Raw genomic sequence first — 15104 nt, forward strand, 5'->3', positions numbered from 1 at the left:
AAAAAAAAAAAAAAAAAAACAACTGTGGAAATACTTCAAGTGTAAGACCTCAAGTAAATGAAGTGATAATTGCTCTTTATTACAGTGTTTGCTTGTTCTGGATTCTCCTGCTCTCTTAGGTGTGTGCATGTGCATACAAACACACACACACACACACACACACACATACACACTACCACACTTTGACAATGTTTACCAAGCACTTCCTGTTTGCCAGGCTTGGCTAATACCTCAGTGAATAGTGTGGGTCTGGTCTCTTCTTCAGGTGGCTTGATGAGAGAAGACAGATGCATCAGGCAGCAGTGACAGGAAGGAGAGGCACAAAGAAGTGGTAACGAAACTCAGACTGAGGAAAGGGAGTAGGAAGACACCCTAGAGCAATATGACTTCCAAACTGACACATACGGTGATTGTGCCCAGGAGTCACTTGCCAGCCAAGTGCAGAGTGTCTAAGGACCTCAGTCCTCGCTCTTGGGACTCTGGAGCCAGGGCGGCCCCTGAGCACTCGCTGCCAGTTTGGAGAACCAAAGACACTGGCCTCAGAAATGTCCATTTCCAACGGACCCTACCCAGACCCACGTGCTCAGTGGGGAGCGTCTCCACCTACAGGCAGGAATGGCTTCCAGAAATGTCAGCTGGCTGAGGTTGTTCTTCTGTTAACAGTTTTTCATTTGGTCCCAGAATAAAATCAAACTTGTCTGTGTGGGCTGGGTAATCTCTAAACTCTTACGTTGCTCTGTATATTTGATACTCTACAGCCACACTGGATTTGGGCTCCCTTCTTTCCCACCTCAGGGACTTTGCATACACTTTTTTTTTTCCTATGTGGAATACTCATCAGGCTTTTCACTGGCATATTCCAGCTCATCCTTCCATGTCGCCTGCATAGAATACAAAGGCCCTTTCTTATCACGTCCTTTAATTAGTATCTTCTTGTTACCTTCTATCCTAGTATCCTGTTCTCTTCAAAACACATAAACATACTTTTTACTGATTTTATATCTTTGATTTTTTCTTTTACTTGTATTCTCTGTGACCATGGAAAGTTCTAGAACAGGCAGGATTGTGATTGTCTTATTCACCATGGTATCTCCAGTTCCTTGCATAAAATAGGTGCTAAATCAATAGACTGAGCCCTATAGTAAGAACTGTGATAAGTATAAGCTAACATGTTAGTCTGCCACCTTTTCATGAATATCATCAGAAGATGTAAGACTACTGGGTCAGGGCCGAGGATTTAGCTCACAAGGATCTGAGTTTGATCCCTGGTACCAAAAATAAATAATTTTTTTTAAAAAAAAAAAAAGACTACTGGGTCAGAGGAAAGGGACTGACTAAATAGAGCAATGTCCAGAGTGTCAGCATGCATTCCCGTGCCTCAGTTCCCACAGAATAACACAGAGAGGGTCAGATGCTCCTGCATATTCACTGTGGTACAGCACAGGAGAGAAATCCTGAGCTTACTGACCCTGAGTCTCTTAGGAAGGGTGGTACACATGCTTATCCTTGCTCCATGGTGAGACATTATCTTTATTATACCTGGTAATAAGTAAACCTATGCTTTACAGACAGACAGCGTCTGTCTCCCAAATCTGTGCCCTCCTCAGACAGCATCAAAAAGATATTCCAGCGCATTCCGAACAGCAGGCCTCTGCTCCCAAGGCATTCAGAAATGGGAGCAACCCAGGGATAGCTGTCCCTCAGCACCATGTGAGATTACTGGGTTTTGACCCACAAAAAACACCTAATGCTTTTTGAATGAGTGTTGAGGATGTAAAACACATAGGTAGCAGTTGGGTACATACTTCTCAGCCCACCTTTAAAGAGCCAACCTCCGGGAGACTCGTGCTGGAATATTAATTGCTACGTACTAAAAAAGAAAAAAAACTTGGCTTGACGGAGTCTGTGCTCCTTTCACCTGGTTTTATAAAACCAAATGCACTCATTGAATTTTCCTCAGCATGCCGGAAAGCAACTACAGCCTGGTTCTGGAAGAACACAGCTAAGAAGTGCAACACAATAGAAAGAAAGCAAAATTGCATGGTTTGATTTTTCAGTTCAGAGTGGGAATAAATAGTGAAATCGGCTTAAAGGAAACATATCCTCACCACTCCTGGGGGACTCCATCAGGAGCCATTAGACTTTACCCCACTTTGCCAAGTCCACCTGCCCAGCTCTCCCATTTTGGGACTAGTGGCTTGAACTTTTCTTTTTATCATCTTCATTCTTGAGAACCTGAAAATCTGTAAGTTGTTTTGTTTTCATTTAAGGCAAAAACAAAGATATAATCATTTTAAAAGGACACATCTTTTTCTGAGCAAACCCAAATCTATATGAAGGAGTTCCAAAATGATCCTCTGGAAGGTACAAACTGAGAGTAGGCATAGAAATAAGAGGCTTGTGCAAGTTAGAGCAAATGTGAACTAAGTGATTTTCGTGTAAAATACAGTCACCCAAAGGTGAAGCGTGGAAGGGTTTATGAATAACCAAAACCTACCATGTAAAGAAGCACAAGTCATGCCAACATGTACCTGCCTTACGTATAGCCATGTGTCACTTGGCAAGGGGAATGAATTCACTGGGCAATTTCCGGCTAGTGCAACATCATGGAGTTATTTACAAAGATTTAGGTGCTAGAGTCTATCACACACCCAGCTCTATGCCCGCCCCATCGGATGTACTGTCCATCACTGACCACCACGCTATGTATGACTCCTAACTGTATTTGAATATTTCCTTTATTAGACTTCCTCAAAGCCGGAAATATTTTTACCCTGGAAACCTGACATTAGTAATAATCACTCTCATTTTGAAGGATTATCCTCTGTACCTGAGGCTAAAACCTGATTCCCCACATATCAGATCACATCTCAAATCCGTGAGATGATCTCTTTCAGGGTAAGAAGGGACGTGATGTTTAAAAACTTGTCAACATTTTCAGCATTTAAACAGTTCCATTGTTTTTGTGTCCAAGGAGGTGCTTTCTTCAGAAAAAGCCAAAGTTGCAGCTGTACAAGCCCCACTGTCCTGCTTGGATTCATCAGAAGGAACCTGGTCATTTGTTCCACATACTAACCAAATTGTTCTCATCCCCAACACTCCCTGTTCTCTAACTTTGTTCACTGGTATTCCTTCCTGGTCCCCTGTGGGTATCCGAGTTACTCCCACTGGTCTGTAAAAATGGTGGATGATAAAATGGTGATTAAATAGCAGGCAGTAGGGAGGAGGTCATTGCTAAAAAAAAATCTCTTTCTCTTTCAGATTCCGTGCAGGACTGTCCACGCAACTGCCACGGGAATGGTGAATGTGTTTCTGGACTGTGTCACTGCTTCCCAGGATTTCTAGGAGCAGACTGTGCTAAAGGTATGTGACGGCACTTTTCCTGTGGTGGCTGAAAAACCAGATGTGAGCTGCCGAAAGGAGGTGAAAAGTAGCCTACTAATAAGCAAGTCCCCTGGGCCATGGTGCAGACCCATGCATGCTCTTTGGCAAAGCGTAGGTTTCAATATATGAACATTGGCCAACATACCTATAGGAGCAAGGCAGTTATCTTTGGCACCAAGGTGTGCTGAGAAGAAAGATTTGCTAAAAATGAGATGGTCGGATTTCCCGTAGAAGCAGGAGTGAATTACCATCACTCCTTTCTTACAATCATTAACTTCTATGTAATGGAAGATTAAGCATCTCAGGGTTAGTAAATTTCATTCATTCTGGCCAGCTACACTCTTAATCCAGGAAGCGCTATTTATCTTGGTGGAATCGGTTTTAAATTGTATTATTAATTTATCTAGACTGCTTTGCAAAGAATGGCTGGAGCTTTGGGATTCTTGGGGGAAAGGTAATATAAAAAAGAAAATGACTCTCTCAAGAACAGGGAATTTAGGCGCTGCACACCTATCTTGCAAAAGACCTTCAGAGTGACCTTGAAGGACTCAGAGGCAAATATAGTTCCTCATAATTCAAGACGGCATGTCCACACGCACACATACATACACGAGTATATGTGCAGATAAAATACAAATGCAATATTGAAACGAAACTTTCACAAAGGAATACTTTACTCTGTGTTTCTTTTCTCTTTTATTCCATCATTTCTATAAAATACTGGGTCTCACCCAATGTGCTGATTCCCCACCCACCCCAACAAGTCAGAGCTCAGTCTGAAAAACGTGATAGGGAGTCTGGGAACCCTTGCTTAAGAGGCAGGCAGTGCTGGGGTCCAGTCCCAGCTGTGCTATTGAGTATCCTGTGACCTTGAGCGAGTCCTTCGGCAGTTCCGAACCTTGGTTTTATCTGGAATAGGGGTCAGTTACTTCAGGAGTTCATTGTGAGGACAGTGTAAGACCCACACGAAGCTCTTAGTGGGGTCATTGTAAAGCATCAGAGGGTTCAATTGTATTATTTCTTTGTCCAATTATATTTTACTTAATATGTTTTAATAATCTTTTCTTTATTTTATCTTTCTGTGATTTTTTTTTTTTGTTGGTGGTCTTTTTGAGACAGGGTCTTGCTCTGTAGTTCAGGCTGGCATTGAAATCACTGTGTAGCCACTCTAACTGGCCTCAAACTTGGCAGCATTCCTTCTGCCTCAGCCTCCCCAGTGTTGGGGACCACAGATGTGCACCACCATACCTGCCTTATTTGTGCTTTGTTCCAAACCCTTTTGCCTACATATTCTGAGCATTTTCTGTTAATAAATGTGCTCTGTAGAACCTCAACACTGCCACTCCTTTCTCCTGTCCTTACCGTAGTTGCTGAGGAAATGAGTGCTCCAGATATTCTTCATATTTCTAAGATGTGCGATTCCCACCCTAATGCACACTTACTGCTAAATGAGCGGGGCTTTCTTTGATTCTGGATTTGGTGGCATGTGCGTCAGACTCATTGCTAGGAGATAACACCTACAGCCAATCCTCTACTGCATGGTACAGAGGAAGGACCGGTCCATTGTCACATTCGGAAGGAAAGCAGGAGTCCAGTGGACAGTCCTCTTGTCAGTGACTCACAGCAGTACACATATGTCCCCTAGCACAGGGAACATCAGTGCAGTGAGCAGTCCACTGTGCAGCTTCTTCCCATGCTAGCTCAGGCTCCCAGGGGCCAGATCAGCAAGGAAGGTGGCGCACTGCACCATGTGTCCAGTGCTCTTCCTAGTGCAGACTTGAAAGGAAGGCAAACTTCAATATCATTTGAATGGCTTTTCTTGCATAATCTAATTTTCCTGGGAGTGAAGGCATTAACGAGAGGAAGGACAGAGCAGTCCTTTTATACGTGGCTGCAAATGGGCTGAACACTCAGCTGCACGGCCCATGAGCTGTAAATGTATATTAACGCTGACACACATCAATGTGTTATTAATCCTAAAAACCATGTGTGTTCTGACTGCACATCCAGTTACTGGCCTTTCAGACCGAAGTAGCCCAGCCATTTAAGAACTCTTCGCTCCAAATCCATTTGCAGACGAGCGTCCATTCTGCATTATGGATCTGTAATGGAGTGTGCATTTAGCTGCTTAAAAGGACTCTCGGTGTGTGTTTTGCATTCACCACCTGTCCTGTGGCTGGGCACACACTCCAAGTATGCATTAGCCATGGTATATAATTGATCCTTGTGAAGCAAATATTGAGTGGCTGTTAAGAGTACTTACTCCTCTGTACTCAGTTGCTGCTCCTGCAGTCGGGCTTTGAACTTGTTGTGTATTTTAATTTAATTGTTGATGCATATGGTGCACGAAATTGAAGCACTTAGAAAATAAGATTGTTTTCCCTTGTTTCCACCATTTATTCTAGGAAATGTTGGCTTCAGAGTGTTTGGTGTAAGCTTCTACCTCTGTGCCCCAAAATGTTTTTTAAATTCTCCCTTCGTGTCTTTGAAATGCCAACATTTTAAGGTACCTTCCTGTGCACAACACAAACTTTCTTCTTTTTCTGAGCCTATGTTTTCCAAACTTTAGTCTTTCACTGGCCAAGTTCGTGGGTCATTTAGTACTGTTATTAACATAATTCTTCAGATCAGTTCATTACATTACCATAGATCTGTTTTTAAAAGAACGACGTTAAAAACTAAAATCAAAAGAGAAAACTAGAATTAAATGTCATAAATAGGGACTCTCATTGCCCCTTAAGATCCGGAAACTAATATTTTCACAGTGATGAGTGTCCAGGCCATGTCTGCTTCTAGCATACTTATGTCCCCAATGTGCCCTCACACACATAAACCAGTCTGACTCCTTGAGAGATCCACACCTTGAACGCCTCATCCCATAAGCATAAGCTCCTAAAAATAACCGAATTCCCTGACTGCACCTGCAGGATGAAGTGAAACCGTGAAAAGAGAGGCACAGGGCTGTCACAGAACCAGCTTTAAGCCAGAAGAGCTAATAATTAGCACGTGAGTTACTTCTAATGCATGAAGCCTGTACTTCCAGTTGTTTTTAAGTAACAACAAAGAGCTCTAAAGTACTAAATATGTACAGGCATTATGCACAGTACTCAGTATATACGGTCCTATCATCCTGATATCAACAATTTGAAGTTCATCCTTTTCTTTGCAGTGGTAAAGATTGAGCTCAGGACGTTGCACATGAAAGGCAAGCACTTCTGTACCCCTGCGCTGTGTCCCACCCATGAAATGAATCCTGCTTTTACCATTCTTCTCTCCCTTGATTTTTTAAACTTTTTATATTAAAATCCTTTTACACTTTCAGACAAGTTACTAAAATGGGACATAGAATATCCATACAGCATTTGCCCAGATTCCCCAATGTCGCTGTTTTAAATTTTCACCAGTCAGGCATCAAAACCCAAAAATTAACATCCATAAAATAATATTAACAAATTTACATGTGTGTATAATTTTGCCCTTTTCCTTCTGGTTTGGGATCCCCATTTTGTTTTGTTGTCATTCCTCCTTGGTCCTTCCAATCTCTGCACCCTGCAACAGCTCCTCAGTCTTTCCTTATCTTTTACAACCTTGACCCTCTTCAGGAGCACTGTTTGGGTGTTCTGTAGCACAGCTCTTAGTTTGGGCTTGTCTGATATTCTCTAATTAGATTGAGATTATACCTGTTTAGAGAGATGCTATGTACTGTATAAAAGATGTGCCACTCATTTGAATAAGAAAAAATTACCTGTGATCTTGTGTGTGTGTGTGTGTGTGTGTGTGTGCGTGTGCATGTCTGATTTCTAGTTTACACACAAGGCAGAGAGACCGGAAGTCTGATCCCATTGGTCTTCCACAATCTGTCAGTGGCTATGATGAGTTGTCATTCACCACCTTTGAGCCTGAGAAGCTCTGGGTACTGGCAGGAGTAGCCCGGAGCAGGAAGGATGAGGTCATTGGGCGAGCAGGTACAGCAAGGAAGGACAGCTGGTTCTGTCTCCTGCTACCCATGACAATGCCCACCACTGTTTTCCTTCTTCCTGGATTAAAAACCCTGAAAATGCCCTGAGCGTAAGGTCCTCCCTCATCACCAGTTCACAGTCACCTCTGTTCCCTCTCTGACAATTGTACCCAGGATGCCTTGAGTTCTGCCAGTTTCTGCTGCTGCAGGCCGCCAGTACTCAGGCCTTTCTGCCAGCGGGAAAATTTGCCATGTTAGCAAGCTACATTCCCATCACATCCAAGTGACTGAGTGTCTGTCCAGGTGACAGAAATACAGATTAACTCTTGAACTCACACTATGCTTCCTGTGCCCTCCGTCAGAGGTGCCATGCAGGCAGCAGCTCCTGGTCCCCTTACAAACCTGCCAGTCTGTATCAGGCCCCTTCAGACATCCTGGTGGTGAGTGGAGGGACACGTCACAGTTTTCACAGGGCAGTGGCAGAGCACGCCTTCTGCAGCCTCCACCATGCTGGGGATTCCTGCAAGGTAATGAGGACAAGCTGGAAATGACCCTCACTCAGAACAAACATATCCTGATCCTTACATGTCATGCCCAGTCTATTGAGACCACTGAACTTATTTGTGCACTTTGCACATGTTTCCTCTGAGTCAGGTAGAGTACTAGGGAGGCAGTCGCAAGCCCTGCCTCTTCACGGCTTCCAGTCTGAGGGAAGCCCATTGAAATAAGTGAGATAATTATAACTCTGAATCCAAATGCTGCGCTGTGAACTTGGAGCCGTGAAGACATCTCCGAGGAGGAGAGAGAGAGGAGTTTGTGATGAAATGCATGTGTGTGAGGCGTCGTTCGGTATCTTCAAGGATCCCTGCAGCAGGGGCTCTCAAAAAGCCCACTGGAATGAACAGAGAATTGAAGGGTTGATGATCCCAGCAGGTCCTAGAGAGGTTAGCCGTAGAGGGCCATGTCACACAGAGGCCACTGTGAAGGTGCTCCCAGGAACTGTCTCAGTCCAACACGTAAGGAGCAGAGAGAGAGGAGGGCCTTTCCTGGGGTGAGGGTGTGGTACCAGGCAGAAGCAGTGAGGAAATTTCCCTCCTGTGCTTGACTCTTCCCTAGTTCACCGTTAGGGGGAGGCAGGGAGGGGGAGCTTGGGACACAGGCCGGCATTGTCACCCTGGTGCCCCTGGCTGTCTGGGCCAAGGCCTCACAGTCCACGTGTGGGGGTGTCAAAGCCATCAAGGGGAAAAAAAGAAAGTTTCCATAGTTTTGAAAAATTCACAGTACAGTGTAAATTTAGGAAAATAGCCAATTAGTATGAGAGACCACAGAGAAAATTCCCAGGGAGAAAGACACCAGCAAGAGAAATACAGTGAATTGTGTTTTTTAGTATAGAAGTTCATTAATTGGGCAACATAGTAAGCCATCTGTACAGATTCAGAGCTTGAGGAAAAATGGCATTTCTACCATTTTCCATCACGTGCCTCTCATTCCTCTCCAGCATTGATTCTGCTTACAGATCAAGTTGTTTATTCTACAGTTTTTTGTTATTACTATTCATTTTGCATAGCTTTCTCATTACTTGTACGCTGTTTATTGTGAGCTACCGGTTTTTAAATTATTACCCCTCTTCCATTTATTTAAAGGCCTTTTGTTGACTTACATTCTTCCTAGACTCATTGGGAAATTATCCTTGCATTTCAGAGGACAGCGGCCCTCCTTCCAGTCCCTCTGTTGTGACACCAGCTCTTCAGATGGCTTTTTGGGGCTGAGCTGGGGGCCTCAACCTACAGCCGGAAGTTAACACACCCTGGCCGTAGTTGTTAGGTACTGTGAATCTAATCGCTGTTAGAAGTGACAACTCCTGCTGCCAAGCAGCTGCCAGTGGAGGCCCAGAAATGCCACAGCCACGGGAACATGAAGTCCTCTAGAGGTTGTTCTCAGCTCCTATCCGGTGTCTGTGGAAGCCTTGAAGAGAGCGAACATGGTTCTTGCCATTTTTCTCCTTTTGCAAGCAAATGTATCCGCTGTCCGGTAGTACATGGCCACACTCTGTCCTGAAATCCGATTGTCGCCGCTGTCATCATCGCCAGCGTTCACTGAGCTCCTCCCTTGTGCCAAACGTGATACTGAGCGTCTGTAGAATCTGTCATTTAAACACCGGTAGGCCAGTTTTGTAGAGGAATAGCCCCTTTGACAGAGAAGAGAACTGAGGGGTGCAGAAAGGGCAAGTAACGTGCTCAGGGTCTCCCAGAGAGTGTGCGGCATTCACTTCTGGGATTGGGAGGGAACAGTCTGGCCTGGGCTCTCAAAGCGAGACCAGTCATGAGGCCGACCTAAGAATGCGTCGGGTGGAGGGGCTGGGGCTCTGCAGGCAGGCAGCGCAACGGTCACACACAGTTTTGGAAGAGGAAGTAAGCAGGAGTGGCACAGCCACTGAAGGTGTCTGAGGAGAGCAGTGTTGTGCTTTAAAGGCTCTGGGACAACTCGAGGCAGTCAGGAAGAAGACCATCGAGAGTGGCTGGTGGCCAAGTGTATAGGGTCGTGGGCGTGAGGACAGAGAGGTCAATGGAAGAGACACACTGGGGCCCCACGAAATAGAAGCCAGCCAGTGATGGCATGCGGAAGGCGTGGGGACGTCGCTGGTGGCTGGGGTGGGGATGTCTATAGTAGTGGGCTCAGAAATCAGACAGACCTTGTTTCAAACTGGCTTGGCCTTCTCATCTTTTTTTTTTTTTTTTTTTTTTGGTAAGAGAAATGAAGACAGAGAAAGTAAGGTCACATAGCAGGGTCAGATTTTGAGGGCATGTCCACCTGCCTCAGAAGCCTGTATCACTGCTGGCCACAGGAGAGAGACTTGTCAGGAAGGAAGACCCCCTGAATCAGTGGCAGGGGCAGGGCCACTCTTGAAGCCCCCAACATAAGTACTGTAGATGGCTCGGGAGGTCTGACCTTCCAGAGCAGTTCAGCCTCCTGTTCTCCTTCATAGGCTCCTCCCTCTGCCCTCAGGAGAGGAGCAGCAGGCCCTCAGTCCCTTCCCTGATGGTGACAGGTTCATCCACCACCTGAGCGATGCTTCCCACACAGCTTCCGAAGGAGCCCTTTCCCCTCCCACACGTGGCTTCGCTGTCTTCATGAAAGATGCTCAGGTCTCTGCATCCTTTCTGGGATGCACCCGAGTTGCTTCAGAGCAACTCACACCTGCCTCCCTCTGCTCTCCCAGTTTATGCCGGAGACTACGTGAATGGAGGCAGGCCTGTCATGGCCACCGCTAGTGGAATGTTCTGCCACCCATTGCAGTGTGACGGCTGAATTCCATGCTGCTTCTTCCCACCCGTGACCTGAAGAACTGTCCCGAGTTCCTTCATAGCTGGGCTCTAATAGTAGGAACTGGAAGCAGGTGCACTTGGTATATGTCTTCCAGAAAGTGACTGAACAGACACGGAGGACAATGTCACATCTGATAAAATAGCATACAGAGGATCGCCAGCAGCTGTAGAAGATGAACTACATGCTAGGCCCTGTGCAGAGCATTTTACATGCATTATCTCATTACTTCTTCAAAACATGCATTATCATTCTTATGTTGCAGTTGAGGAAATTGAATCTCAGAGAACTGAAGCCACTATGCTCTTAACCACTAGATCAGTGATGCCACAACTGAGCACTCTTTGAGACCCTTTTAATGCTCTGATTCCTGGGCTCCACCCCAAATTTCTGATTTGGTTGGCCTCAAGTTCCTGAGCAACTTGTTAAATTTTCAGACACCCGACCCCAAGCTAGACCTTCTGAATTCTGGCCTGCATCCTGCCAGGAACTCCGGGTGACTCCTGTAAACATCCAGATTTGGGTCTGTATTAACTTTTCCATTGGGGTAGCAAGTATTCAACACCCACAAATGAAGGAATAAAATGGTTTCTCTGACTCATTTCAGAAGTTTCAGCCCAAGGCCAGCTGGCTCCCAGACAGAACACCCTGGGGGAATGAGGTAGCACAGTTGCTCAGTTCATGGTGGCCAAGCAGCAGAGCAAGGGCACAGTGCCACAGAGGATGGACCAGGGACCGAGTATGCACCCCAAAGTCTTGCCTGCATGACTCACCCAGACACACCTAGAAGTGTCCTTGACTTGTTCCTTTGGCAGTTCCCAAGGCAGTCAAACTTGTCTTAATACAGTGAACCCTTGAGTTATGAACAGCCTGACATATGAACCGCTTGGTTTACAACCAGCAGAGTATCCATCTTAACTTATGAACAGAATCTTAAGTTAGGACCTGAATGCTGGCCGCTTGTGCTTCCAAATGTCTCAGATACAGATTTAACCCTTAAAGAGTTCTGTAAGGAACAGAACAGCTCCTTTCCTGTGTGGGGTTCATTGAGAAATCCTGTCTCTCTAAGGACACTGAGATCTACCTGTACACAGGAGAGAGACTCTGAAGGCTGCATAGAGTAGCCTGAGCATTCAGTTGACCAACTTGAGTTACAACCAGCCCTTCCAAAAGAATTAATTTCATAAGTCAAGTGTCCACTGTGATATTGCTCTTGAACACTGCTGGGACTGCCAAAAAAGAACGATGACCCAAAGCAGTGGCATCTGCTTTTACTTTCTGCACTCTCTGGCTTGCCAGTAGGCGTGGAAGAGGCTGAGAGTGATGGTGTTGGGTATCTGGTGGCCAGTGGAGTCCAACTCTGCAAGTTCTAATACCCATCTGCTCGTGTTTCTCCTGCTTGTTGCATACCAGAAACAGGTCCTTCATGGAACTAGAATCAGTCGGCAGTCCCTAGGTTAATGGCTTCTGAAACTACAAAAAACTTTTTATTTCTTTTAAACTACTAGATAAGTAGCAGAGCAGCTCTGGCAGGCAGAATGCCAAACGCTTGGGAACATGTAGCTGTGGTACATGCAGATGTGGGGAAATTCTGCGATTTCAGGAGGATTTTCCCACACTGGGAAATAAACCAGTCTTTTAAAAGGATACCAGTGGGGATGGGGTACAGGGAAAAGGTATTTAATCTGTCTTGTCTCCTTACAGTATGACTAGTTGGAACAGTTTCCTTCTATGAAAATAATGATAATAAAACTGCATCTATTGACTCCTTACTATGTGATAAGCGCAGCACATCACACTTTAGATAGATCGTTTCATCCCTGAAAACACTAGGCAGGAGCTACTCCAGATTTCTTACCCCTTTGAAGATAGGCTTCATGTGTCCATCCTACACCTGCTTAAAAAAAAACAAAGGGGGTGGAAAACATTCAGGCTAAATCATAAGCCTATTCCATGCCCGGTGCTTTCCTATTTGCTAAGGAGATAGCTGTAAATAAAACAGATCCACCATGCCTTCAGGACACTTCCCTGCTTGTGGTTAAGAGGTGTTGTTAATTTTCACATTTGTCTGATGCTTGAATCAACAACAGAACTGTAAATATGCTTCTATCTGGACTTGCGCTGCAGAGAAGTTTACTGTACAGTGTAAAGAATTTAAATATTCATTATGTAATTAATGCTGTTGTCACACACACACGAACACACACACACACACACACACACACACACACACCCTCCACTATTTTTAAGAACCGCTTAAGTACTTATCGATTGAGAACTTTTATAACTCTCAAAATGGAGGCGTCTCCATATCTCTACAGGTATTTTAAATGAATTGAATTAATCATAGGCTTAAAAGTCTCTTGCGATCTTTGTTAACTTCCCTGGGTTTAATTAAAACATCTGTGCACTTTTAATTTATCGATTCATCCAACTCATATGTCATGTTTTTAACACACCCCAGCATGCTCTGCATCATTTTTAACCCGATTTCCACTTAACTAAAGCAATTAAATTCACCCCGGATTAATTAAAGCATCCATACTTTCGTGCTTAAGTCAGCGTGTGCTGCTTTCCCCACATGGCTCCAGAATGTCAGAGATTTGACACACCTGATGAGTTTTTTGTCCTTCTGGAAATTCTTCCCTGAATCTCTTTCTTGCTTATTAATGTGCCATTTGACAGAATGGGAATGAGGAAGTCGGTACACTTGAACTCAGGCCCAGTGAGCCAGGGACTCCGCCCCGGTCTGTCAGGAGTCAGCCTCCAGATTCCCCTTCTCAGTGGGCTCCTCCTGCATCTTGCCCCCACTGAGACCAGCTAAAATGTGAGAGTGTTCTGGGCAGGAAGTGGGAGGCCCGTAGTGGTCAGAGGTGACTGCTGCTGTCAGAATGCAGGTGATTTTTGCCTTTATAATTTCATAATCACTTCTTAGTTCTGCTTTCCAACTTCCTCAATCTTCTGCCTACACAAATACAAAATTGTTGTTGTCTACTGAATAGGTGAGGAAACTGAGGCACTGAGACCCCCAGTTTTCTCAGCGAGGTAAGGTAAGCCAGAGTAACAAGGACAGCCCATAGAATAATCAGAGATCTCCCTGAAAGTTACTTTGGGGTTTCTGCTCCTGCCAGCTGGGTTTGGCAAAGCCGGCTTCCCTCAGCCATGAGGTCCTGAGCATCAGCAAGCTTCTCATTTCCCTTCCAGTCTGGGGAGCTAAGAATTCTCTCTCCTGAGTATTTTTATCTGCACTTACTTAGTTGTTCATAAAACTGAGTATTGTGGCATATTCTTACCGACAATGTACATTATTTCTGAAGTATCCTTTGCCCAGATTTTCACTTTTTATTGATTTATAAGAGCTCCTAGTATATTTTAGATAGCAAATTGTATTCTGTAAACTTGCTAAAAATATTTTTCCTGGTATTGCTCATCACTTAATTTTCTTTCACAGTATCCTTTGTCAAATAGCTGTAAATATTATGCGAATTCAGTCTTCTCCGTCATAGTTTCTAGAAAGTGTGCCTTACTTACGTCTCTCACCCAAGGATATAAAGTTGGTCTTCAGTATTTTTCTGGTATCTTTGAAGGGTTTTTTCCCCAGTTCCAATAGATCTTTACACTGTGTGGAGTTTATTTTTGAGTACAGTGTACAGTGAACGGTAGTAGGGGTCAAACTTTATTGCTCACCAAATGAATTGGTAATTGCAAGGATAGAGCTAGAAGCCAAAGCCACTTTTCATAACACAGCACTGCCTTGCCTAGCACCAAGCCAAGACCACAACCTCGGAAGGAAATGAAGCAGCAACAGTTTTGGTGCCAGGGACCCTGAGCTTTGTTTGCCTGGTATCCATGACCCACGTGTCCCATCCTAAACTGCTTCAGAGCGACCGAGATGTCTCCTTTCTCCCATCACTTTTTCCTACCAGCAAACCCCGCTGCTCACACTTTCCAGGCTTGTCAGGATCTGTTGGCTCCACAGGATATAAAGCAACCACTTGTTACCACAATTTTAACAATTCACCTGGGTACTAGGTTCGAGTATTGTGTTCTGAAGTCTCTTCTAAAGGGTTTTAAATCCGTTTTCAAATTACTCGTAAAAGATACTTTATTTGAAATCCCATCTTCACAACTAGTCCAGCCCAACATATTATTTGTCAAGCTCCAGGCATTTTACCTCGGCTTTGATGACTGAGCCTCCCCAACAACCTCTAAATTTTCTGCGGGTATTTTCTCTCCTGAAAGCTCCAAGTCGACAGGATTTGTTTTTCTTAAAACATCAAACGTGAGTGAAGCCTTTTCCTGTTTCTGAGTAAATAACACTGATAATTCATCTCAGCCCTTACAGAGGGCTAAAGGAAAGGGGTAGGCTCCAGCTTGATCATTAAAATGAGCTTTATGCTGTTTAGGTGATGTAAATTGTCTTTTTTTTTTTTTTTTT

The 15104-nt window shown here is 44.6% G+C and overlaps 1 protein-coding gene across 10 annotated transcripts in view; it reads left to right on the plus strand.

Moving 5' to 3' along the window:
• The window catches only part of Tenm2 (teneurin transmembrane protein 2), a 1175298-nt gene that overhangs the window by 1029911 nt on the left and 130283 nt on the right, over positions 1-15104 (plus strand). For all 10 annotated transcript variants that reach the window (XM_010622224.2, XM_010622227.2, XM_033761618.1 and 7 more), the window contains one exon: positions 3262-3363. In XM_010622224.2, coding sequence (XP_010620526.1) covers positions 3262-3363 — 102 coding nt within the window. The remainder of the gene's footprint in view (positions 1-3261; positions 3364-15104) is intronic.

The sequence above is a fragment of the Fukomys damarensis genome, unplaced genomic scaffold (assembly GCF_012274545.1).
Source record: "Fukomys damarensis isolate Sample0158 unplaced genomic scaffold, DMR_v1.0_HiC HiC_scaffold_9, whole genome shotgun sequence".
In the NCBI taxonomy this organism is placed as follows: domain Eukaryota; kingdom Metazoa; phylum Chordata; class Mammalia; order Rodentia; family Bathyergidae; genus Fukomys; species Fukomys damarensis.